At 39.9% G+C, this 26,883-nt stretch overlaps 2 protein-coding genes across 4 annotated transcripts in view; one reads left to right on the top strand and one right to left on the bottom strand.

Moving 5' to 3' along the window:
• Window positions 1-26,883, bottom strand: part of LOC309865110 (uncharacterized protein) — a 285,659-nt gene that overhangs the window by 35,424 nt on the left and 223,352 nt on the right. For all 3 annotated transcript variants that reach the window (XM_082731325.1, XM_082731324.1, XM_082731326.1), the window contains exons 5-6: window positions 22,810-22,921; window positions 6,947-7,093 (exon numbers count right to left, since the gene is read on the bottom strand). In XM_082731325.1, the coding sequence (XP_082587451.1) occupies window positions 6,947-7,093; window positions 22,810-22,898 (236 nt within the window). In that variant the 5' untranslated portion in view covers window positions 22,899-22,921. The remainder of the gene's footprint in view (window positions 1-6,946; window positions 7,094-22,809; window positions 22,922-26,883) is intronic.
• PRL (prolactin) lies at window positions 13,461-26,672 on the top strand (the record flags this gene model as incomplete). The annotated part of the gene is made up of 5 exons (XM_082731327.1): window positions 13,461-16,953; window positions 19,213-19,394; window positions 21,318-21,425; window positions 23,838-24,017; window positions 26,481-26,672. The coding sequence occupies exons 1-5, from the start codon at window positions 16,926-16,928 to the stop codon at window positions 26,670-26,672; spliced, it is 690 nt and encodes a 229-aa protein (XP_082587453.1). The 5' UTR covers window positions 13,461-16,925.

Raw genomic sequence — 26,883 nt, 5'->3', positions numbered from 1 at the left:
GAAACTGAAAGAAAACACAAATAAGAGGAAAGATATTCCATGCTCATGAAGTAGAGGAAGAGTGTTAAAATATCCATACCATTCATACTGAGCTACAGATTTAGTGCAATCCCTACTGAAATTGCAATGGCATTTTACACACATAAAAAAAAAATCCTGAAATTCATATAGAACCACAAAGACACCAAATACCTGAAGAAAGTAATATTTTTTTAAAGTTCTATTTATTTATTTGCCAGAGAGAGAGAGCGTGTACAAGCAGGGAAGGAGCAGACAGAGGGAGAAGCAGACTCCCTGCTGAGCAAGGCACCTGATGAAGGACTCGATCCCAAGACCTTGGGACCATGACCTGAGCTAAATGCAGATGCTTAACCTACTGAGCCATGCAGACGTCCCCTGGCCAAACTAATCTTGAGAAAGAAAAACCAAGCTGCAGACATAATAGCTCCTGATTTCAAACTGTATTTCAAAAATACAGTAATCAAAACAGTACGATTTTGGCATTAAAGAAAGACACAGAGATCAATGGACTAATATAAAGAACCTAGAAATAAGCACACACACACAAAAACAGGCAATTTATGACAAAGGAGCCAGGACTATCCAATGGGGAAAGGACAATCTCTACAATAAATGGTGTTGGGAAAACTGGACAAACACATGATAAAGAATGAAACTGAATCCCCATCAAGATAACACCTGAAACCATAACATCTCTAGAAGAAAACACAAGAGGTAATTTTCTTGACATTGGTCTTAGAGACAGTGATCTCCCTGACATTGGTCATGGCAGATTTTTGTGGATTTGACACCAAAAACAAAGGAAACAACAAAAATAAATAAATAAGTGGGAATACATCAAACTAAAAAAGCACAACAACAAAGGAAACCAAAGGAAATCATCAACAAAATAAAGAGGCTACCAATGAAATGAGAGAAGATATTTGCAAGCCGCATATACAATAAGGGGTTAATATCTACAATAATAAAGGAACTCATAATTTAGTAGCAAAAAAAATTTTTTTTTCAAATGGGCAAAGAAAGAGTAAATTTTGATAAATCTCCAGCTTAGACTCCAGATGATAGGTATAGCAAGCTTTTCCTACCAGAGTAATAAAGGCCTTCCGTGTCTCCTGGGCATTGCTTTTTTTCATTTCCATGCATCTGTTCAGTGACTGCAGTCCACAGTGTACATCCTGCACTCAGAAGTCACCACCCCAAAGTGAACTGTAACATTGGCCCCAGATTAGCCCCAGTGGGTAATACTTATTAATGAGGAATATGAAAAGCAAGGTAATGCTTACAGTTTAGGAACCCACTGTTCTCTAAATTCTATTTCAAAATTAAATGGCAGGGTAGGAAAATTAGCTAGGGGACCTCAATAATATATGGTTAGAAAATCACGAAAAAAAATGGCAGCCTTAATGAGCTATATGGTTTGGGAGAGATTTATTATTACTGTTGTATTTTTATCTCTTTTAGTTCTCTGGTCCCTCAGGTTAATGACATACTATGAAGATGAATACCAACATAGAGGAACCTGGTAATGAAATCATAGTGAAGAGAGAAAGACAAAGACAGAATATATGAGGCAGGAAGTGGGATTTCAGGAAGACAGCAGTGGGATGCACATGAAGAATGGCTTGTCTGAAGACAAAGCAAAGTTCTCAAGGTCACTCAAGAACTGAGAACAAGCTGGAAGGGAGAAGACCCGCTTAAGTTGTATGCCAGAAGAAACATTAATTTCATAAAAAATGATGAAGCAAAAAGCCAACTTTCAATCAATAAGAGAAGCTGAGTGATGTATGTGTAGATACAAAAATTTAAGGGCAGAGGTAGGTCTGAGATCAAATACACAAATCAGCAGCAGGAGAGCCACAACACAAAAGGGCTTGAAAAATAAATCACCACTCAGGTGTCCAACTCAGGTATCCAACAAAAGAACAAGAGAAACAATCTGGGGAGCTGAAACACAAAAGATCGTGCAAATGGCTAGAACCAGAGGATGCTTAAGCATGGGATTTGGTGGATCATAAAATGGAAGAGACTCTTTGCTTTTGCACCAAAAGCAAAGACTCTGAGGGAGGGTTCATGTCTGGGCATTTCTGGGAACAAGCCCAGTTGTAAAGCTTGGACACTCTAACACCTAACAGTGAATATAGGTCAAAATTAAGTTGTGCTATGACACTGAGATGAAGACAATAGTATTTTCAGTTTATTTTTCTCATTAAACTATAAAGGTAATGTGTATTTAGCCACTGACCATTGAAATCTTCAGGTCAGAGTCCCGATTACCTATTAAGAACTTTTTTAGTCATTTTTACATACTTGGATAGGTCATCCAGTCATAAAAGAACATCTTAACAGAATAAAATCATTCATTTGCTCGTCTACCAATGAATAACTGATCACACAAAAACTTAGGACATTCTGCTATACTTAATGCCACACATACAATCTACTTTAGATAAGCCCCAAATTGCTATATAGCAATTAAATGTATATTTATATTTATGCACAACACATGAAATATACACAGTAATACACGTATGCAAACATATCTATAATATATGAGCTATTATGCTCCTTTGATTGCCACAAAAAAGCTCTTAATATGTTGAGATACAATCATATACTTCTCTAACTCATTCCTTTTTTTTTGAGGGCCATTTCTTTTGCTTTAATCACCTAATTATAAATAACAATTTTGTTCTTAGAGACCATGGCCATTTCAATTGACCAAGAGCAGAGAAAACCTAATAAGTGCTGATATCTTATCCTTAATTTAATTACCATTCTCCTGATAAATTGGAAAAACAATCATGTTCAGATATCATTCAGGATGATAAAATCTCTCTCATTCATCAGTTTTGGCCCAGGCTAAATTCTTTCTCACTTCAGTCTTGAATTCCACTATTTACAAAGGTCACCAGCTCATTATTCTTCTACCCTTAAATCAGGTTCTCAATATACTTTTTCCAGTTCCAGGGGCAAAAAGACATCCAAGTTTATTAAAGCTTGATGACAACATGAAAGTTAGAGCAGACCTGACTGGAGCAGATTTTGTAGGCATAGTTTTAAATTCCCCTCTCAGAAACATTTTTATGATGAAATATTAAAAATGAAGATACTTAAAACAAAGAAGACTACTAAAACACTTCAGATAAAAGGACATTTGGCTATCCTCTGATATCCTTTCTTATAAAAAGGAAAATAGACATTTTTAAAAATTCAACTGAAATTCTTTTACCCATGTGCAGCAACACAGCTTTATATAAAATAGATCATGATTTATCTTGTAACTATGGGAATGTTTATATTTTTCAGTGTGGAATATCAAAAGACGTGTTTTGATGGATTTCAGAGGAAGATTTAATATCCTCAAATTTGCATGTACCTGAATCTCCTACTGTACTTTCTCCTACTGCTGGAAACTATACACTCTGGAGCAAGAAAATAGAAAGAAAGAAGAGAGAGGGAAAGAGGGAAGGAGAGGTGAGGGGGAGGAAAGAAAGGAGAGACAGAGAGCGGGGAGGGAGACAGATGGACAAAATAAGCAAGTGAGCAGAAGAGAGAAGAAGGAAGAAAAGCCAGAAAGGGAGAAGGAAGAAGGGAGGGCAAGAGGGGTGGGGAGGAAAGGGGAGAGGAGAAAGGGAAGGAAGCAAAACCACATTTGAACATACTAAAGAACACCAAATGCAGGACACTTCTAGAGGACAGGCAATATTCAAAAGCAGGGAAGGACCAGGGTGATTTTCCGGTATTACATGGCTTTCAACTTGAGGAAAGACTGTAATAAAGTTCCTTTGGGCGGCAAAATCCCTGTTGGACTCTTACAACTATTCTGGGCAACTTTGCCTCTTGAAAGTGAGCAGATAATGTCAGAAAAGAAAGACCCAGGGAAGAGGAGACCCAAGTTCTGTGTACAAAGCCTGTACAAATTTCTGGCTGACCTCTAAGCAGACTCCAAGCAGCACAGGTAAGAATTAAAGAACAGAAGTAAGGTTCTTTACTATCAACCAAAAAATGCAGGTTGAAGTTTGATTCTTATTAATTGCCAGATAAAACACACAAGCAAGCAAAATGTAATACTCTCCAATCCACTATACTGAAATCCAAACACAATATAGCGGATTTATATTATGCACAATGATTTATATTGTGCACAATGAATGCAATATAAAATTGATAGGAGCAAATGAAGAAATAGGAAAATGTCACTTATTTTCCAAAGAAAAGTCAATTATTGGAGTTTACTCTTGAGGTGATTTAGGTATTTGAGCAAACAAGAATTTTAGAACAATTATTATATCAAAAATGAGTCATATGAAGCGAAATAGCACCAAAATGAATGAAAAGAAAGAATCTCAGCAGAGAAACAGAATTAACAAAAGCAAATGAAACATTCCAGAAAAGTATAATATCTTTTTTGACAGAGTCAGTAAACTTGAAGGTAGAATATAAAAGTTATCTAATATGAAGAACAAGGAGGGAAAAAAAGAAAAATAAACACAATCCAAGGGAGCTATGGGGCAAATTTTAAAGCCCAATTTACATTTAATTGGTGTCTCTGAGAGAGAGGAGAATATTGGGCAAAAATATTTGAATAATAACCAAAAAATTTTCAAGTTGGTGAAAATATACAGATATAAGAATTTCAATGACACCCATATAGTGCAAATCCAAAGATTACCATGTCTCAGTGTATCATAGAGAAATCCCTGAAAGCAACAAAAAGAAACAATACATTTAACACTGGAGAACAATGATTAGTTAACACGTGACTTCTCATCTAAAATTATAGATACTAGAAGACACTGGAATGCATATTTAAAGTGTTAAAAATATGACTAAAACTTCATATTGGACAAAGCTATTACTCAAAATAAAGGCAAAATAGGACATTTTAGATAAAAAAAAATGACAGTTTTCATAAGCAAACCTGTACTATATGGAATGTTAAAAAAATTTTCAGTTTTACAAGAAATGACATGAAAGGCTAATCTGGATTTCTAGGAAGCGATGGAAAACACCAGAAATGGCAGCTTTCTGGATAAATAGATACTCCTATCTTCTCTCTTAATTTCTGCCTAATATGTTTAATGCAAAAAAATCCAACACTGTTTTGTGAGTTGTATCATGTATGGGTACGTAACACATAGGATGGCAACAGCAAAAAGAATGGGGAGAGGGATAAATGGACCTATGTAATTGTAAGGTTTCTATATTTTACATGGATTGAAACTCTGAGGCTAACCAGCCTGCGAAAAGTTATGAATAAATACTGTAATTGCTAGAGCAACTAGAAAAAATTTATTAGAATCTGAAGGTCATAATAATTCATTTTTAAGACAGTAACTGTCACTTCAATCAAATCTAAGGAAGTAAATACATTTAGGCCCAATAGAATAATCATTGGCTTTATACGCCTAGTAAATACATTTTCTGTTGTTTCTTTTCAATATATTTAGTGTTTTTCATAATTGTGTTTATGCAGAAATTATAATAGTTCGAGAGGAGCACTGATTTAGTCACAACAGCAACAAATTCCTCATTTCATTTGGATTATCAAGAGAATTTTCTATCAATATTTCGCATAAAGGCATGTATGCAAATAATTATCATGCAGTTGTTTATAGTGAGAGGGGAATAGATGCTATTTGGAAGAGTGGACTAATAAAATGTTAATACATTCAATGAAGCATCACAAGGAGTTAGAATTGACAGAGTACATGTACACATAGCAACCTGAACTCATCTTAGAAAGACAGCAATGAAAACAATGAGCGTGACGTCGATTAGATGAAATCTCTAAGACCATATCTCTGAGATAAATTACAAATGTACTCCCATGCGACAACAATACACATCTTACAGGAACACACACAAAGTAATTCCTACGAACAAATTAGAATGATCGAGTGTGGGAAAAGGAAAGTAAAAGGAGGGCAGAAGGGAATAAGAAGAGAGAGATGATAGAGATAGGTAATAAATAAAAAAATGATGGGAGTAGGTATGCATTGAACAATAAGTGATAATGTTTGCTGAAATAAATTACCCTAAGGCCCATTCAAAACAGCAACAACAAGAAGGCAGGGGGGGAAAAAGGAGCTGAATTTTTTGAACACTGCTTTTTGATCCTTCTCCTTCTTCTTTGCTTTCCAGCTCTGGGTATGTAGGATTCACTCCCACACTAGTTTTATAACTTAAATCGACAGGTTTTATGAAAGGTCCATCTAACTATGGTGTGGTAACTCTTTGCAGTGAGAATTGAGGGCATTCAGCAGAATAGTTGCAGTGATCAGATCACAGAGTCAGGTTCCAACACTGACCCATTCCTAAAATCAAATGAAGTATGATTCACTGGTCTTAAACTTTTTAACTTGGACCTTTGTCTTAATGATCTAGGCCAGAGGTTAACAAACTATAGCTTGCAGGCCAAACGCAACCAAACAAGTTGCTTTTGAACATGTCATGAGCTAAGAATGTTATTTCTATTTTAAAATGGTTATGTAAGTACCTATGTTATATTCTTCATTTTGGCTCTTGGCTAGCCAAGCCTAAAACATCTACTCTCTGGCTCTCACAAAAAGTTTCCGGACCCCTAATTCAGATTCTAGAAAAACAAAACAAACAAACAAACAAAACCCCACAATTATTTCTAGTATTCCTTCCTCTGTGAGACTTGTGTCCCGGCTTACAAGAAGTAGTTTTAGAAGCAGTCCTTTGGACCAAAGGAGGAACCTGTCCCTGATTGACAAGCCCTGAGCTAGAATATGGGGAAATGTGTTCCGGGTTGAGTAAAAAAAGACTGAAGCTAGGTAGACATCAAAGTTCATTTGCAGAAGAATGTAAGGACTGAACATAATGGCCACACCAGAGGACAAAGATGAATGCAGCCTAAGTTTTCTAAGATTTACATAACCAAATCTTCCATTCTACACACCTTGCTTGCAGTGGTATGTTGATGCCCCTCCCATTGAGAGATGCATCTGTTCTGTTCACTCCCATATAAGCATGCCAGTGACCGTGAAGGAAATGATATGTAGTTTCCAAGGTATGGACTGGTTGATCTTGGAATCCTGCCTCCATGCTGCAAGGAAGCCCAGATCACATGGAGAGGCCATGAGTAGGAATTCAACTAGAAAACCCCTGCTGAGTTAATATCAACTACATCAATGAAATGCCCAGACATCTGACTTGAGGAAGCCTTGGAGACACCTTTGGCCCTAGCTAACACTTGGATGCAATCTGCAAGAAAGACCCAGAGGAACAATCCTGAGACATATTAATAAATTGATTAATATTATTATTTTAAGAAACCAAAATTTGGGGTATTTTTTTGCAGTGATAAATAATCAGAACAACCAGAGGATTCTTAACATTATTCAACATATAGTTAAGTAAGTACTGTACAGAGAAGCCACTAACCCACATGAGTTATTCGATGTGATTTCATGAGACCTTCTCACGATACCTTAACTAAAGTCTGGCCCTTGTTGACTTACAGAGCTTTATGAGCAGAATCAGGAACTTTCCCAAACCATGATGTATCATACTCATCAAATTTGGTTATAAAGTCACAATCGTGCAGGATAGCCCCAGCAAGCCAGAAATGATGCAATAATAATGGGACTCCTTTTTCTTACTCAATGGTTTAAGCACAAGTCTATATAACTCTCTTAATAAACAATAACACACGATTTGTTCCAAGAAACAAGCATATGTCTTCATCCAAAATCCTGGAGTTTCCTCCCACATAACCCTTTCTGAAAAGAGAATGCTTAAAGATAGAAACTTGAAATTTGGGGCTGGAATGAAAGCAGACAGCTTTAATGTCATCTTTTATGAACTGTGTGCTAAAATGTATCAGTCAGGAGGGAGAATATATACAATAAAGTCTTTCATAATACTATAAAACAACATTTTTGGTTTTATGTTTGGGATGATAAAGTTTCCTTTGCTTGGAATGACATTGAACTAAACTACAAGAAAAGACTTTGGAGATTTTTTTTCCGACAAGGGCAAACCCACGACATTTTCACAGAGCCTTTGATCTTAACCTTGGAAATCTGTCTGCTTAGGATAAAGGCAGAGAAAATGAGCAGGAAAGCTCTAAAGGTGGGCTGCTATTATTAAATGCAAATATATTCATTAAGGAATTGGCCAAACAGGAAGGTATATTCCACTTTTAATGAATTTTTTAAACACACAAATATTCTGCAGGTGTGCGTTCATAATTTAATTAACCTTTGAAGGAAGCATTGGTTATCAGTGTAAATGGGCTAGAGTGATTAAATGCTATCAGACCTAAGTTTTCACCTCTTATTTTATGTATGTTATAAAAATTTTTTAAATGCATCAAAAGCAGACTTTCTTCCACTTTCATATCTTTGACCTTCCTGCAGTCACTGGAAGCCCCAATGGCATCATTTTGATGGGATTTTTAATTTACATCATATTGCTAGAAATAACACAGATGACAGAAGTAACACATATAATTAAAAAAAAACATTTTCTAAAAACATTGACATGGATGAGAAATTAAAACATATTTTGCATGTAAATGTATCTTTGTGATATGTACAGTGACGCCTTGACAATTATCTAAGTAATTTAGAACAGATACACTTACACGTCTACTGCTCCCCTCCCCAGCAAAAACTGAGTAAAAGTGACTTATACAATTTTTAAGGTTAATACTCTAATAAAATCTACCCATCACTCCACATGTTACAGGACTCTGATCCCAAAGCTAAAAAATGGCTACATTCTTTTAATCATCATTATTCAAAAAGTGAAAATTATTAATGATGTCACTAACAGTTGCTTCATCTACAAAGCTTAGCAAACAATTTGATTGATGGTTTTTTAACTTATTTGCTCACATGTAAACAAGAATTTTTAAAGTTCTCACTAAAAGAAGATACAGATCCATGCAAACTAATGTAGAGCATACTTGTTGAAATTGCTTGAAACACTAATGGGAAAGAAAATTTTGTGTCTTGACATCTGAGATTAAAGTTCTCTTTCAAACGAATGTCATCGATATTGCTTCATTTTTAATACTTCATTTATGTAGACAAGAGTTTGGAGGATAGAGTTATTTCACATACTTCCCTTCAAAACATATTCCCAAATGATAAAATGTGTGTTTCTAAGTAATTGATGGGACCTTAATGGGAAAGCTTTCTGTAAACCAAACATGGAAACATTCTCACAATTTCATATATACACATCCGTGATTTTCATTTATATAAATGGAAATCATTCTCAGGCACGGCTGAAAGTCAAGTCTCTCCCCAATTCTGCAGTTATTAACAGAAACATACAGCTTATAGTCACTCTCTCTATGAAATTAATGTCCCTTTCTGGAAGAAACACTCTATTTCTCATGAACTAAGTTCATCATAGAAGGAAGGACTACAGATGGCTTGTAGAAAGGGGATCCTCAAATGCCACATCACATACAACGGTAATAATAATATCGCTTCTCTCAAGTGGCCGACAGATAACCTTTTAATTTTTTTTAATCTACAAGAATTCTTTGACTTTCATTCTACGAATGATGTAGTAGTGACAAGTGAAAAAGTTAAATGAAGATTTTATGACACAAGCAAGACTCCTATTAGTAAAAGAATTCTTTGAGACCAAAATGGCAGATAAACCGAAGACCAATTTGAAGTAGAAATAAAATTAATGGCTCTTCATTCCTTATCTATATAACTCATTAAGAAATATTTTAACAAATGCAGTTTTTTTTTTTTTTTTAACGTGATTAAGAATCACACTCCAGGGCGCCTGGGTGGCTCAGTGGGTTAAGCTGCTGCCTTCAGCTCAGGTCATGATCTCAGAGTCCTGGGATCGAGTCCCACATTGGGCTCTCTGCTCAGCAGAGAGCCTGCTTCCCTCTCTCTCTCTCTGCCTGCCTCTCCATCTACTTGTGATTTCTCTCTGTCAAATAAATAAATAAAAAATCTTTAAAAAAAAAAAAAAAGAATCACACTCCAATTCTATCTGACAGTGTCAGTGTTTCCTTAAAGGATTCAAAGTGTTTAAAACATTCCATTTCTCTCTCCTCTCTCTTTGGGAACTCAATTACCTTGGCATTTTTGCTTGAAGTAATGTGTTTCTCAGTGTGTCTTCAAGGTCACATCTGCATGTCCTCAGTAAGACTTACTATCTTCAACTGTACAAGAAGTTCAGTGGGCCGAAGTAAGAATGTGGAAGGCAAGGAAAGTGTTTTTGTTCTTGTTTTTTTTTAAGATTTTATTTATTTATTTGATGGACAGAGATCACAAGTAGGCAGAGAGGCAGGCAGAGAGAGAGAGCGGGAAGCAGGCTCCTCACTGAATAGAGAGCCCGATGTGGGGCTCGATCCCAGGACCCTGAGATCATGACCTGAGGGGAAGACAGAGGCTTCACCCACTGAGCCATCCAGGTGCCCCTGGAAGGCAAGGAGAACTAGAACCAGTGAGGCAAGCAGGAAACCTGGGCCCAATGTCAGTAATCAAATATGCTCAATGAATTTTTCTTTTCCTGTGCAATGAGCAGTTGGGTTAGATGTACTCTCTAGTGTCTCTGATCGCTAAAACTACGGTTTCGACAGATTAGAGATTGTTCAGAAGTTGCCCTTCAGGATGACTAATCTTCCTGATGGGTAAACAGATTGAGACTGAAATGGATACAGGTAGGAGGAAATGGAGAAGCTAGTGGAAGTATCCAGGTCAAGATAACCTGGGAAGAGGAGAAAAGAAAATTTCTTGTAAGTTAGGGAGGCAGAATAATCGCAAACCAGGAATGGAGGGAGGGGGAGTCAGAGGAGACAAGAGGAAAAAAGCAAATAAACACAACTCTGGGAGGTAAAGTGTGGGCGATGGGGAGGGCAGTGTATGAGAAAAGCGGAGCAGGTATGGGTTACTAAACAGTTATTCAGTGTATGTTGGTTGGAGACTTCTAGGCTGAAATGTATAGCAAGTAAATGGCATCTCAGAGGAGAAGGCAGGGAAGGAAGACAGAGTTGGGATCAAGTTCACGGCCGTGACAGGTAGTCATGGCACGAGGTGGGACACTCCGTGGGAAAGGACGGGCTGAATGACCCAGAATGGACAATAGCTAGGGACTTGGGAGTTATTTTTGATTTAGCAATGAAATAATAATTGGAGACTATTAAGAGAAAACAGAACCAAACAAAATGAACTATTTATATATTCTTGTTCCCATGTGTTGTATTTGTGGGGGGGGGGTGTTGAAAATTGTTACATTTTCATTATGGCTGAGAATAATGTCATTTATCAGAGAGGTTTCATAGGTGTTTAAAATACACACACGCATTTGATCTCCTACGCTTGTGTACTGGTTAATTTCCCCTCACATTCTTAACTCTACGCTTTATGTTTTGGATCCTATTAAACGCATAAAGACTGTTGACAGCTTCGTCTCCACTGCTGACTGTCTATAGTATCACGAAGGATGGCCTTTTAACCCTCTTGCCTTAATCTTAAAACCCAACTAGGAGTCATGTTGTCACCCCAGCAATTTTAAGTAATTTACCTGATGTGCATTCTCTGTCTTACGTTCTCTTAGTCACTTCGTTTTAGGTGAGGGCTTCTCAACATTGGAGCTACTGACGTTTGAGATGCTGTAGCATTTGGTTTTGGTGACTGTGCTGAGTGTTGTACTTACCGGCATTTCTGGATTCTACCTGAGCGATGCCAGGATCACCCCCGCATCCAGTCACGACAATCAACACTGTCTCCAGACCATGGCCAATGTGTGTTGGCTCCCACCTCCTCACCCTTCGAAAATAATTCTTTTAGGTATATCACTTGTATCCAGCATCTGACTGGTATTTGCCACCCTTAAAGAAACTAAGTCATTTTTTTTTCTTTTAATAATTAACCTGTCCCATAGTTTTGAGATTTGATCTTATTCTAACTTTTATTACGTGTGTATCTGCTCACATTCTCTATGCTTCCTATCTCTTGTTAAATAGAATATCTTTTATTTTGTGTACATGTGTGTGTGCCTGCTAATACTTCCTTTCTCTGAGTTAGAAGGCTTATCATCTGTTTCCCATATTTTTAGTGGTTATAATAAATTTGCATCATCTGTTGATTCCTTTCCTTTCTTAGAATACTAGCTTGATTTTATCTATTGATTCCCCACTCCGAGCCATGAAAAAAATAACTTGCTCATCTGTCCTACCTTGGGTAGCAGGTGTAATTTTGCCAGTTTTTTAAGCTTACTTTTTTTTAAATCATTTTTTTAGAATTAAGAAGAGCCAGAATTCTGAGATCTCCTTATCTCAAAAGTCCTCATAATCACTGTGTAACTTTACTTTGCCCTTGTAATTTAGAAGTGCATATATGCATATAGATATACACACACTAATATCTACCTACACAGAGAATATAAACATATATAAGAAGCATAAAATAAGTGTATATGTCTATGTGTGTGTGTGAATGTATAGAGCATTTGGTCAATAGAACATTCCATCTAATAATTATTATTTATATTTAAACCCCAAATGCTAAAGAGTTTTGCTAAACAAATGTCACTTTAGTTACTCCCGAGTATCAAAGCATATATTATGCTGCTAATACATTTTGCATTTAATGAATAAATTAAGGAAAAAGAGGGGCATATCCCAGGGAAATTATTTTAGGCAAATTCCAGGAGAAAAACGTATTATAGGATGATGGGTGTATAGACTAGAACTGAAGTATATTATTTCCTATGGAGAACCTGCCCTACTTCTTCGTCTGAGTCCTTTCAATATCCTGAAAATGATGAACCGAGGAGGAAGGCAGAGATGACAGCTGTCAAGACATGCATGGCCCTGTGAGCTCTGACACTATCGGAAGGTTCTCTTCGGATCAGTACAGATCGGTTGCCCTGATCTCATGTACCCTGACTCCTCCCGACTGCCCCAGTCCCTCCTCAAGGGCCCCGTCAGTCTCACCACAATTGAACAATTAAAGAATTAATGTCTGTCCGGGAGTACAGGCCCCCTCAGGGACCCTGGTCTGTTGCTGTAGCATTCAGTTCTGTTTGGTCGTGGCCGTGCTAATTATAAAATTTAAAATTATCCCTTGAAGTAGCAATGGCTCAGAGTCCCACTTCCTATTAGATGATGACTCCATGAGTGTGTCCGTATCTATATATAGAGATCTATCTCCCTGAAAGCGGGCCTGCTTCAGATCCACTTTCCATTTTAGAAGATACACACACACACACACACACACACACACACGTACAAAATATTGGAGTATGAAAAGTCTTTTATAAAAAAAGTTATTGAGGGGTGCCTGGGTGGCTCAGTGGGTTAAAGCCTCTGCCTTTGGCGCAGGTCATGATCTCAGGGTCCTGGGATCAATCCCTGCGTTGGGCTCTCTGCTCAGCAGGGAACCTGCTTCGTCCTCTCTGCCTGCCTCTCTGCCTACTTGTGATCTCAATCTCTCTGTCGAATAATAAATAAATAAACTCATAAAAAAAAAAAAAAGAAAGAAAAGAAAAGTTATCAGGTCACCTGGGTGGCTCAGTGGGTTAAGCCTCTGCCTTTGGCTCAGGTCATGATCCTAGGGTCCTGGGATCAAGCCACACGTTGGGCTCCCTGCTTGGTGGGAAACGTGCTTCTCCCTCTCCCATTCCCCCTACTTGTGTTCTCTCTCTCTCACTATGTCTCTTTCTGTGAAATAAATAAAATCTTAAAAAAAAAAATGCTACATCTGCTCCACTTCACATTAGCACACAGCCAATATCTGATGCTTTTCCTTGAAAACAATGTCATCTTAAAGGGTGACTCTGCGGTTTCCACACCCATTCTCCTCTGATCTGTCATTGTCCTATATCACGCATTAAAATGTGTCCAAAGGGACGTGTTGATGGGAACAAACATGTGACAAGAAACTCACAGGACAAGCTAATGCTGAGAACTCAAGAGAATTAGAGCAGAGGACGTGAATATTTATCAGTGAAAATAAATTACAGGAGAAATTTCCAGAAGTTTCCATCATGGCTTTCTGATTAAAGGAGAAAATGCCCTGAAGACACTGCGACCGAATTAAGAACTTGGGTTCTGGAGTTACTTAAGGAAGCTGATGACCTGCAAAGCCCTGGCAGAGATAAGCATTAAATACAGGCACTTAAGGGAAAATATACCTCGTAATATGCATGAAATTGACATACACAGAGGATGTAACAAAATCATTACTGTTGTTTGTCCTGAAAACAGTGCGGTTCAAGAAAGGGCCACCCTGATTGATTCCTTCTCCAGTGTGCCTTTCACATTTTGTTATTTTATATGGAAAACATGTAACCTCCCTGTTCTTTCAGTTCTGGTTTTGCAAGACCGCTGGTTGGGAATTCTTAAATCCACGAACAGTACACCTTTCATCCTTTGAAACTTTCACTTTATTATAGGCAATTCATGACCAGTATAAATTGAAATATGACTGTGATTCTCTTATGTGATGATTTTTAAACTTCTTAATTTCTTTTACTTTTTAATGTTCTCCATATCCTGCAGTAGACAGCTTTCAAGCTTTGTGAGTTCTTTTTAATATTTTTGCATCATCAATGAGACAAGGAAAAAACAGTATTATTCCAAATTTAAAAACAAACAAAAGAAAATTCAAAGAAACTGCAAGCTCCATTCCTAATTAGTAAGAAAAAACCCCCGATGTTACTTCATGTTAAAAATCAGAATCGTTTAGAAGAGATGACAAAATTGTTCACGAGTTTCAGGTACTAAAAATTTCCTGGCAACTTGAACATCATTTTAGCAATTTATCTGGCTGCTTGACAGAAATCAATCATCAGCTCCCGGTTTATCCTCAGCCCACACATGGCAAACAAATGAAGTTTTGTAAATAAAAACAAACAAGTCTATTCTCAGTGAGTGTCCTTATTGCTCTAAATTAAGGGCAGGGTTTGGGAAAGAGAAAGATCTTTAAAAGAGCCATGTAAAAAATTAAGGTGAAAGGTAGGTGATGTAGATAGCAGAAAAAAATAGGACCACTATGACTTTTTGCATAAAATACACCTTGTGCATTATTTAGGTATTGCAATATCCCATTAACAGGAAATGGGGGGTGGTGAGGCAGCTAGGAAGCAAATGAGAGTTTACAGAGAAACATGCCTCTCTTTGGAGTCAAATAAATCACTTGGCTTCCCAGAATGAACACAGCTCAGGTGTCCTTAGACTGCTTTTTTCCTGGCTGCTTACAAAAGTCGTAACATTATGTTGTCAGTTCTTATGGCGGCTTTCCCTACTCTTAAGTTTCTAAAAGAAGAGAGGAATGGAGGGCAGTATTGATTTTTCAGCCATGGGGCACTGCTCTCTTAAAAATTAATTCAGACTTTCACTGTCCAGGGTTAAAAAATGGACACCACCTAGGGTCGATGAAATCCTGACCCACCTTCAGACTGAGAGAGCCCATGTATCACCACACTTGATACATAGGGTACAAAATCTAGCATGGCTTATGCTAAGGCAATTAGGAGGATGATTTTTAAGGGATGGGACTCTTCGTTGAGATTTCTAGGTCTCCAGAAGAGCACTTGGAAAATCGCTGAGGCTCAACTGTGGCAGCAGGAACTATGGAAGAAAGTAAATGCCCTGAATTATTTTAAAAATGAGCTCACCTGTTGCATAAAACTGGGAGAGGCATATGGTGACATTGAAGCTAAAGGTCACGGCTGCTTTAGATGCAAGCACTCAAAAATTAGAGAAAGTCGTCAATAACCCAGTTCTTATTCATTAAAATCATTTCATTTAGGAAATCTCTAAGAGGAGGATGGCTCTTTTGAGCCCATGAAAGATGAATTTTTGTCACCTTGGCCCTGGAGGGGGGCTGGGTCAGAGAAATAAAGTGATCATAAATTAGTGAAGTCTGTCCACTCTATCCTTGAGGAGAGTGCAAATCATTGCCTAGAATTTTGTTTTCACTACATCATATTCCCAGGGTGTGTGAGTGTGTGTTCATCCTTGAAAACCTCCATGTTGCTTGCCCAGAATAAAGTCTCGAAGGTCGGGGTGATTTCTTATTTCTTTTTCATGCCCAACTGTGTTGTTAAATGATTCATTTCCAAGTCTTCTTTACATCCCTCCTGATTCCTAATGAAGCAATAACCCTTCCAGCATCTACATTTGACTAATGACTTCAAATTCTTGACAACGAATGTCTTCAGGCCTCTGTCCTTTAATCTGTAAACTGGGGACCCTAGCCTAAATTTACATAAACGTTAAAGTCAAAAGAAATGAAGGCATGAAAATACCCATTTTAAAACAAAGTACCATGCATATATGTCATTTTAAAAGGGGCAAAAGAGAATGGGTAAGAGCAAGAAAAAGACGACTGTGAAAATAACAGGCGCATGATGGGCGATCGAAGGTCCTATTTTCTCCTTATTCTCTATTTTCTGATACTTCCTGTGTCGGTTTTGAGATCTTGACTTCACCTGGCACTTCTGAACTAGGAAAAAAAGAATACCCATCGCTGATTCCATGAGACACCTAAGTGATATATAATGCTATATTCAAGAGCTATAAAGGTAAATTTTACATCAAATGACTGCTGTAGTGGTCCAGGTCCTTTCACCCAAAATAGTCTCCACACCTCACTTCATCATTTCTCTCATTTCCTTTCGATCTAATTAATCAAAATCCTTCCTCGAACGTTCATTTCTGGCCAGTAGGTCTTCCTGAATATGAATAAGAAATAAAATACCATTTGATGTTTGAAATTATGGGCGTAATCTCAATGACGAAAATAGATGACTGGCAAAAGGAAAGGGAAGGTCTGATTAAATATATTCATGAAGATGTCAAAGGCTTATAAAGCCAATATCTGGGAGAGAAAGCTGTTGGACTTCCAGACCTTCTCTGGCGACGTGTGTTTCTCGAAAGTATCCCCACCATGGACGACAAAGGGTGGTCGCTGAAAGGTACGTGCAACAACTCACGGATTTGTTGAATTATCCACACTCATGAGGGGGGTGGCACTAATTTGAAACTTCAGCTAATATTCTCTGAGCAAGAGGTTTCAGGTTTACAGAGTTTAGAAGAGCTATCTAGCCACTGGTCTGGAAAGCAGTTGTACAAGAGCCCAAGAGGATGTTCATTCTCAAATGGAGACATCGAGCGAACATCTGAGATGTTCCGGTTGCCTTAATTCAGAATGGGAGTGCTCCTGTTATCTAGTAGGCAAAACTCAGAGATGCTTGCACAGGGCACCTCCCAGAACAAGGGGTGATCCAGCTCAAAAATGCTAATAGTGCCAAAGTTGAGAAACCCTGACCTGGAATAAGACGACCAATGTCTATGGGTCCGACCTATCACAACTCCAGAAGGTAGACACCAACATTTTCTGGTTCCCAGGACTCTGATGTGAGTCAGCCTGGTGAAACTTTCAACGCTGCAGTCGTAACATAGAGACAATGACAGTAGAAGTATCTCATATCATACTTTGTCAGCTGGGTTTCAGCCAAATGACATTTCAAAGAGAAAAACAGCTTAGTAATAATTAACCATCTTTACTTTCTTGGTTGACATTTGCAAGAAAAAGAAATTAGCAACAACCATAAAATTCATTTTACGATAGGAAGAACAAAAACATGTATCTATTTTATCTCTTCTTGGACTGAGAATCCTTCAGATGATACATGTAGTCAGAGTTAAATACTATCTATGAAGTGATGAATTTCCTAGAACTAATATTCCAATTTCTCGACCTGTAGCACACTTCTTATTTACACCTGTAGCTAAAATATCCGTTCAGATAAATTACATGACTCTAAAGGCTCTAAAATAAGCTTTTTGGACATATCATGTTTTTTTGAAAAATTAGAAGTCTGTTCGACGACTCACAACATTTCTGTCTTCCCTTTTGCAGCTGAAGGTTGTGAGTTACAGTCTCTATTAACAAAACATTTTAGATATTTGTAGGTATTTCGGTTTAGGAAGTTTTGCACACATAAATCTTCAGCACTTGCCTCGTGTCATCCTAGACATTTCTGATTACATTGACTGAGGTTTCCATCAAAGCTTGGTTTTCTGATAATACATTTCTAATTTAGGTATTCTTTTGGAGTAGTTTCATTGATGCTAATAAGTGATTTTAATAGATTTGTTTCTTTCCTTTTGAAAGTATAAATTACTGATATGGCGGAGGTCCGTATCTGCCCATCTGCTGAGCTATCACAATGATAACTAAGTCATCTCTGACTAATTGTCTAAGATTTTACAATGAGGGGTTTTGTAGATGGAACAGAAGAAAGGGATCAAGCCAACTTTCTAGGGCCATTGTGAGCAGGCAGTAAGGGCACGATACCATTCTTTTCAAGGAATGAAAGTGACTCTCCAAGCCCTGAGTCCTCATGCCCACTGCTGGCGCCCTGGTGACCTGGGTGCAGCCTGGGCGCCCACACGTGTGCGGGACATCACACGCCACAGTAAGAGCGAAAACGCTGGTGTCAGGCCTCCTCCACCAGCTAATAATAGGACTGGAGGAAGATCACTTAACCTCTCTAAGCCTTCTGCTTCATCAGTGCAATTTGATGATAATAACGAAGGCCGCATCACTCACAAGGTTACTAGGAAACACACATTTAAAAAAATAATGCAAAGCTTTTGGCAAGGAGTCAAGAATCGCATAGGGTTATGAAGGTGAGCTAGCAGATCTAGGCCACGGCACCGCTTCCTGATTCGGTTCCCTTCGTACTCCGTATCCGCCATCGTCAATCATATTTATTCTGATCAGGCATGAAAGTAAAACAAACAGAGGTACCGTGTGAGGTCTACCATTCTGGGGTCTAAAATGCAAGTAATCATCAACACAGAGTTTCAAAGATGACAGACACACAGAGAGCCCGGCGCTGCGGGAAGCCTGCAGAGACCCCCAAGATGTGCAACGCCCTTAGAAGAATGACTTAAACACCCTGACTCAGAGTTCATTTAAGCTCCAAATGTTTGCAAAGTAGGGAAGCTCTCCTGGGAGCAAGACTAAAATGCAGGGAGTAACCCGCTTCTCCAACTATGTCTCTGTGAAAATATAATTACATATTGAAATTTACACAGTGGGAGGTGTTGGCTCTTCCCTCCCCCGGGCTATCACAGTCCCAAATCACATGGAGCGGGGGACAGGACTTCTGATAACCTCCTCTGAACAGACCACCTCACCGTGCTTGGTGTTTCTATCTGAGCAGGGTCTCTCCTGCCCCTGCTGCTGCTGGTGTCAGACCTGCTCCTGTGCCAGGGTGTGACCTCCCTGCCCATCTGTCCCACCGGTGCTGTCAACTGCCAGGTGTCCCTCCGAGACCTGTTTGACCGCGCGGTCATCCTTTCCCATTACATCCATAACCTCTCCTCGGAGATGTTCAACGAATTCGTAAGTACTGCACTTGTTGCTTCTTCCTGGAAGGGGAAGCTTCCTGGGCATGAGGGGACTAGCCTACCCTTGAGACAAGAAAGCTGCCAGAGCCGAACATCAAATAACATGATTTTTAACGTAAAAAAGCCACTGGCTCCTAAAATGGGGGACAAGAAGAAAGGGACAGTTTCATGACACCTCAAAGATTCTTTAAGAGTATAATAACTCTTTAAAGTTTTCCTTTAATTCATTTTCTTTCAAAAAAAAAAAACTTTCTGATGAATGTTAAGTGCCTGCATTAGCCAGATGAGGCTGCTGTCACAGAATCCTGTAGGTTGTGTGGCTTCCACAGAGATGGACTTTCGGGCAGTTCTGGAGACTGGTGGTATGAGACCAGGAGGCCAACGTGGTCAGGTTGTGATAAGGGCAAACATCTTCCCATCTTGCCTTTCCCTGTCCTCCTGGTGGTAGAAGATAGAAGGTGGAAGGCAGGGGCGGGCGATTCTCTGGGGTCTCTTCTTGTAAGGACAGTAATCCTCGTGGGTCGATCCACCCTGAAGACCTCATTTCACCTTGCTGACCTCCATAAAAGGCCCATCTTCCAATATATCAGACTGGGGGTCAGGACTTCACCATTGGAATTTTGGGAAGACACAACCAATCACTCCATAACAACACGGTGGCATAAAGCGCTTCTGGGAGAGCTCGGGTAAAGGGAAGCATGCCGAGTGCTCGTCCTTGTGTGTGGGGTCTGTGTCTCCCGAGGCATTCGTCACCAAGCATCCCAGGTCTCTAATAAATGAGAATCGTGCTGCCTAGAATGGACTTAATCGAAGAAAGTTAAACTAAGCTGAATCCATGTCAGGGACACAAACAATAATAGCTCTTCTGAAACCGCAAAGTGCTATAAATTATTGCTCTAAGATGTCCAGCCTACAGATTTAGAACCAGAATTGAAGGATTGGTTTAGGACAGGAAACACTATTCTCCTTCTGATTACGGTACTTCGAAAGTTGTGTGCTACCGTGTAGGAGAGGTTCCGTAAATCAGAGGGTCACCGTGAAGAACGGGGCTCGATGTTTGTAATAAACACGCGTCCCATCGTTCTGTGTACTCGCTGGGTTTCCTTTCATCCTCCGCCTTCGACTGTCATTCTGGTGTCTCTCACGTCTTTCCGGCAACCTCCTGAGATTTTTCATCGCTTTTGGTAGAGATTAGCTTTATGTCAATGCTTTGCCTCGTTAGTGTTGTGGTTATTGTTATTGGTGGTGTTGTGTGTGTGTGTGTGTGTGTGTATTCTAATTCTGAGTCCACTGATGAATATTTCCTAAAATTTTATACCCTGTTTTTTTAGACTTACCATTTTGTAACAATCAACAAAATTGTATTACGCATCTATGATGAAATGGTAAAGTACACGGGTGAATTCAGATGTTAGTCAAAGAAAAGTTAGAACTTTATTATACTTATGAGGGGAGCATATCGGCTTGGACACCCAGTAAAGAAAATATTAAATGGCAAGATATAGGTATGTATGCCCAAGGATATTGGCTCAAATACTAAAGAAAGAGGATAGTTAACAAAATATTTAAGGTTTCTTTCTTTTCTTCTTCTTCTTTTTTTTTTTTTTTTTTTTGTATTTTTAGTGTTTGCTTTCCAAGTAGTAACTCTTGGAAAGGGTAGAATTAAACAAGGGAATCACAAAAAAGGCAAGAGGTTGGGATTTGGAAAAGTTAGAATAAAAAAAAAAATGCATGGATAGAGAAAATCAAAATAAAAGGCCAGGGAAAAGGTGCCTTTCTCAATTCTGTAGTTTCAGTTTTTTATGTAATTCTCATTTTAAAAAAATTATACATCAAGTGTGCTAATATTCTGGTAATGGGCTCATTTTACCAATGCTCAAACAACTGTAACTAATTAAATTTGCTTGCTCACTTTCAGGATAAAAGGTATGCCCAAGGCCGGGGGTTCATTACCAAGGCCATCAACAGCTGCCACACTTCATCCCTCTCCACCCCTGAAGACAAGGAGCAAGCCCAGCAGATCCACGTGAGTCTTCTCGCCGGGTTTCTCACCAGTACCGCTGAGGGGTCCCCACGCTATAGACTGTCAGTGCTGGGTTAGCTAACACTAAACACATGCAGAGAAATATGGAGGAGGAGCAAGTATTCAGAGAGAGATGGCAGTCTGTAACAACGCAGCATCAGTAAAACCAAGTGAGGACTTAACGCCATAGCAGCAAAATAAATCTCTAAGTTGATCATGCAACCAGCCTGATTTTAATCAGTGCCTTGGACCCAGGACTGCATCTATTATACCATAGGAAAGCCTGAACCGAACTGGACTTCCATGTATAAAATAGAAGGTTTGCCAGATTCAGGGATGGGGAAGACATGCATACGGTTGTGTTTATCCCGGGATACCCTTGGCTCCTCCGCTGGCAGCATTCCACATTACCGAGCCCCGGCCTGGTGGGCCATCTCTTCCAGACTTTGCAGGCTCCCCTTCTGATGCTCCTTCTGCTTCTCAGGCACCTGCTTCTCACTTCATTCTTCCCTGACCCCTCCATCACCTGTCACATCCGAATCCTAAGTCTCTCCCCAGATCAGGTCCTGTCGAATACTATGTTTCTTTTCTCCTGGATACAACGATTGCTTCTGTCCTGATGACCACAAAGTCTGCACAGGAAGCCCCGATCCCCATTTTTTTTTTTTTAATCATAAGAATCTCTCCTTTCTGATTCCCAGCCACAGGCACCATCTTAACGGGACTTAAATTAAGCCTCTTCACATCCATGTCCCCATACGTGTAGTCACAACTTCGTTAATGGGTCCCCGCGTTCTTGCTGCCTGCTAAGCTCCTTATTAGCACTGATGTTGATGAGGACGATAAAATGAAGGGAAAGAAAGGAGAAGGATGAGGAGGAGGTAAAATGTATTGAGGGCCACCCCCTGGCCAGACACTTCACCAAGCCATGGACATGCATCCCCGTAGTTAATCCTCACAAAAAAGAACCCAAGGACACTAGGCACTGCTGTTACATGTGCAGAGATGAGGAAGCTGAAGCTGGCAGAGGTTGGGAAGTCCAGAGTCGTGACGAGGAAGTAAGCCCTGAGTCTGCGCTTCCTCGAATTCGAAGCCCTCACCCTTACTCGTTATGCCCCAAGGAGCCCAAAGGGACGCCATTCACGGCTTACACCTCCTTCATGTCCCAGGACACGTTTTTGTCACGTCTGTTGGGTTCCTCTCCACTCTTCACTTCCTCTACCCTAGACTAGTTCCCAGATCTCAGGAAAGCAAGCCTTGGCAATCAGAGACAAGCAGCTCCTAAGAGATTCGTGTGCGATCCTGACCGTGGGAAGATCAGGGCCAGAGCGCCCTTGTAAATTCCACTGATGACATTCCCCCCCCAGCACGGCGCTGTTTTACTCACCTGCACGGCTCGGCGGGGGAGAGCGCTCTGGTCGCAGCACAGGGACAGGGCCTGGTACAGACTGAGGAGACTATATTGATGGGGGCCATGCCTTCTTCACCGGCTCTTCATTCTAATACAAAATAAAAACTACACATCACAAGTGAATCCATTAAAGAATGATTTGACTCATTAAAATGAATGAGTCCTCAGATGAATGGGATGTGGGCACTTTGTCACTGGCACTTGTGGAATCTTATTTTAAGATTTTATTTATTTATTTGACAGACAGACACCTCAAGTAGGCAGAGAAACAGGCAGAGAGAGGAAGGGAAGCAGGCTTCCTGCTGAGCAGAGAGCCCGATGTGGGGCTCGATCCCAGGACCCTGGGATCATGACCTGAGCCCAAGGCAGCGGCTTTAACCCATTGAGCCACCCAGGCGCCTGGTGGAATCTGTCTTTCTTGAGTCAGGTACTAGAGGCACATCACAAGAGCCAACAAAACTCTTTTTGGACAAGCAGAGCTTGTCAAATAGAAAAAAACTCACTAACTAGCAGATGGTAGAACTTCCGAGGAAAACAAAATTCCTCACGCTATCAACTAGCATTCTCGTTAGAGTAAGTAGTTATTCAAATAAGCCAGATATATATATATATATATTTACTTTAGCAAAGTCTAAGTCCATAGCTTAAACATTTTTATTTTTACAACTTTAACCACCTACAAACATTTTTTCATACATATAGGAATCACAAAGAGATCGTTTAGGTCAGCCTCTCCGAGCAAAAACTCACAAGCAACTAAACCAACTGTGCTATGCTTTCTTTAAATCTGATTTATTTATTTGGGAGAGGGCATGAACCAGGAGGAGGAGCAGAGGGAGACAGAGAAGTAGATTCCCTGCTGAGCAGGGAGCTGGATGTGGGGCTTGATCCCAGGACTCTGGGATGGTGACCTGAGCTGACGGCAGATGCTTATCCCACTGAGCCACCCAGCCGCCCCCTGTGTTATGCTTTCTTTGATGTGATTGTTTTATATGGTCACGTAGCACGAAGACCTTCTGAACTTGATACTCAGAGTGCTGCGCTCCTGGAACGACCCCCTGTATCATCTAGTCTCAGAAGTGCGGGGCATGCAAGAAGCCCCAGATTCGATTCTCTCCAGGGCCATTGAGATTGAGGAACAAAACAGAAGACTTCTAGAGGGTATGGAGAAGATAGTTGGCCAGGTGAGTATTCTTCTGTTTTGTTTTCCTCATCGATGAAAGAGGTGAGCTCCATGGAGAGAAGCAAGTTCTGAAATACCTTTCTCTCTCTCTTTTTTTTTTTTTTTTTTTTTAGATTTTATTTATTTATTTGACACAGAGAGAGAGACAGAGATCACAAGTAGGCAGGGAAGCAGGCGGAGAGAGAGGGGGGAAGCAGGCTCCCCACTGAGCAGAGAGCCCGATGCGGGGCTCGATCCCAGGACCCTGGGATCATGACCTGAGCCGAAGGCAGAGGCTTTAACCCACTGAGCCACCCAGGCGCCCCCAAATACCTCTCTTTTCAAGAACTAAATTTAGGCATTTCCCATTCTAGGCGCTGCTATAAATAAAGAAAGATTCTATTAATCCATACTGGTAGGTTCTACTGAAGTGACCCTTCAGGTGTGATAGATGACAGGTACAGCCTTCCCTCCAGGACATACAAATCCACCCAAAGCTGGCCCCTTCCTGGGGACCAGGGTTTATAATATTTTTCAGGAAAAGAAAACTAGAGAGTAGAGTCTGCAGGATAAACATTTTTCTCAAAGTATCCCGGGACACCTGCTACAGAAATTCTGCTCATGTTCTTTCTCTTTTCTCCCCACACCAAAGAATGACAGTGGGAAGAGAGGAAAAAAAAAATCAAAATCAGGCGAAATGGTATTTCTTGCCACGACCCCAGCCCCACCTCTGCTGAATTTACTTGTCAGAGAGAGAAGAGATTCTCAGAGATTGAGAAGATGAGGTCAGAGATTTCAGTGGGTCACAAAAGAAGGGAGTGTAGCTTTTCTGAAATTCTTTATTTTGTCCTTTGCAGAAAGTGGTGTCATCCCAAATTTTATGTTTTCTTTTGGGGGGAGGTTTCCAAAATCAACACTCATAACATTACATCTTATCTCCCCCAAATAACATCATATTTGGATTGAGTTAATAGTTATAATCGATCTCCAATCAGAGGGGATCATTTCAACTCGAGTGAGGTAGCATCCAAAGAGCTTTATGAAATTCTCAGAAATAATTTCTCATCTAAAGAAAATGATAGTATTATAAGAGTAACAGGAGTGATTTCATTCTTCCCTTACTCCATACAAAGTACATGTTATCATGTGTCCTGTTTGTCACTTTCATGGGAGAAGAATTTATCCAACACAGACACAAAGAACATTTCCACCTCGAGACATGAAATAGACACCTAGACTTTCAAGTCATTTTCTTCCTTACTGCCAGCTCACTTTCTGAGGTCACTAATTTGTTCTAGAATACTTCTTATTTTTCTTCTTTTTTTTTTTTTTTTAAACCATTTGCTTCTTCTTATTCTTATCATTGACGCTTGCACAGTAAATTTCATCTTAGGGCCCAAGCACCAAAAACAAACATATAGCAAGGCAACAAATACATATACTATAAACACCCATACTTTAAATTCCAATAGGAAATCCCAAGTTTAAAAAATATTCTTACTCTGTAGGGGACAGTTCAACAGATCAGGGTCTACAATTACACCGCATGTGTATCCAGTGGCTCTCAAAGCCGCTGACATGCCCACTTCCCAAGCTGCCTACTGGGTCTCTCAGTCCTCTGGAGATCCCCAGCTTGCACAGCCTGGAGGAACAGAGACCCGGGTCCCCCTCCTTCACACTCCTCTGCGTCCTTTTGTGTTCACTGTCATGCTTCCCAGCCCACCACCAGCCCTCACCACTGAGGGGTCACTGCTCACACCCTCACTCTTTCTCATAGACACTATCTTCAGCATCTCCCACCCCAGAGGTCTCAAAACAAAGCAACCATTGCTTATAGACCTTAGGCGGCGGGTATTGGTCTTGGGTAGATCGTGAAACTCTCCTGACTCTTTCAGCAGATCTTTGTGATAGACGTCACAAAGACCTGCATCTCAAACCATCAGGGGCAATCCTTACTGTTTCTGAGGTCTTTTGTCTACACAGTACACGGAGAAGAGAACTGATTTGAAGCAGGAAACAGATAAATGTAATTGTGCTGAACTATCAGAAGAAACACAGTACAAAGAATACATCAGAGAAAAGACTCAGGACATGAAATAGATCCCTCAAGCGAGAGAACTGAGACTAGCTCCTGCGTTGTCCCTTGGTCACATTCACATACACACACGTACGGCCCATAAATACACAGACATATGGCACAACAGTATTGCAATGGATTTTCTCTCAGTCTACAGCAAACGTGTGGTTCTCCATTTACTCTGCTGCACACACAGCTCATCACCTACACGTTAGGACACTCACACCCGAACCCTGCTTCTACTTTTTAGACTATGAATAGATTCCAGATACACTTGCTCAATAACCCATGCCTCTGTCTAGAGAGCTTTATGTCCAGGCCTCTTGCCCAAATCTTAATTTGACAATTAGCAGGAACCAAGATACGCACAAACGAGTAATACTAAGTCACTATCTTTTCGGCGACTAGGTTCATCCTGGAGTCAGAGAAAACGAGGTCTACTCCGTCTGGTCAGGACTTCCATCTCTGCAGATGGCTGATGAAGACTCGCGCCTTTTTGCTTTTTATAACCTGCTCCACTGCCTACGCAGGGATTCACACAAGATTGACAATTATCTCAAGCTCCTGAAGTGCCGGATCGTCTATGACAGCAACTGCTAAGCCCACATCCCCACCATCCCTTTCCGGAAGGTTCTTAATGATCCGTCCCATAGCAAGCTCCTCTTAGCTTTACAGCTTTCTCATGTAGGCTTGGGTGTAATGGGTCTCATCTTAAAAAATAAAAACTGACTCCTTAGAGATGTCAAAATTTTAAAAAAGGCAATTTGTCAAAGTTTCTCGTCTTCATTTCATAGAAAATCAAGAGAATCCA

This window comes from Mustela nivalis (genome assembly GCF_964662115.1).
Source record: "Mustela nivalis genome assembly, chromosome: 5".
NCBI classification, from domain to species: Eukaryota; Metazoa; Chordata; class Mammalia; order Carnivora; family Mustelidae; genus Mustela; species Mustela nivalis.
This window is presented reverse-complemented; position numbering and strand designations above follow the sequence as displayed.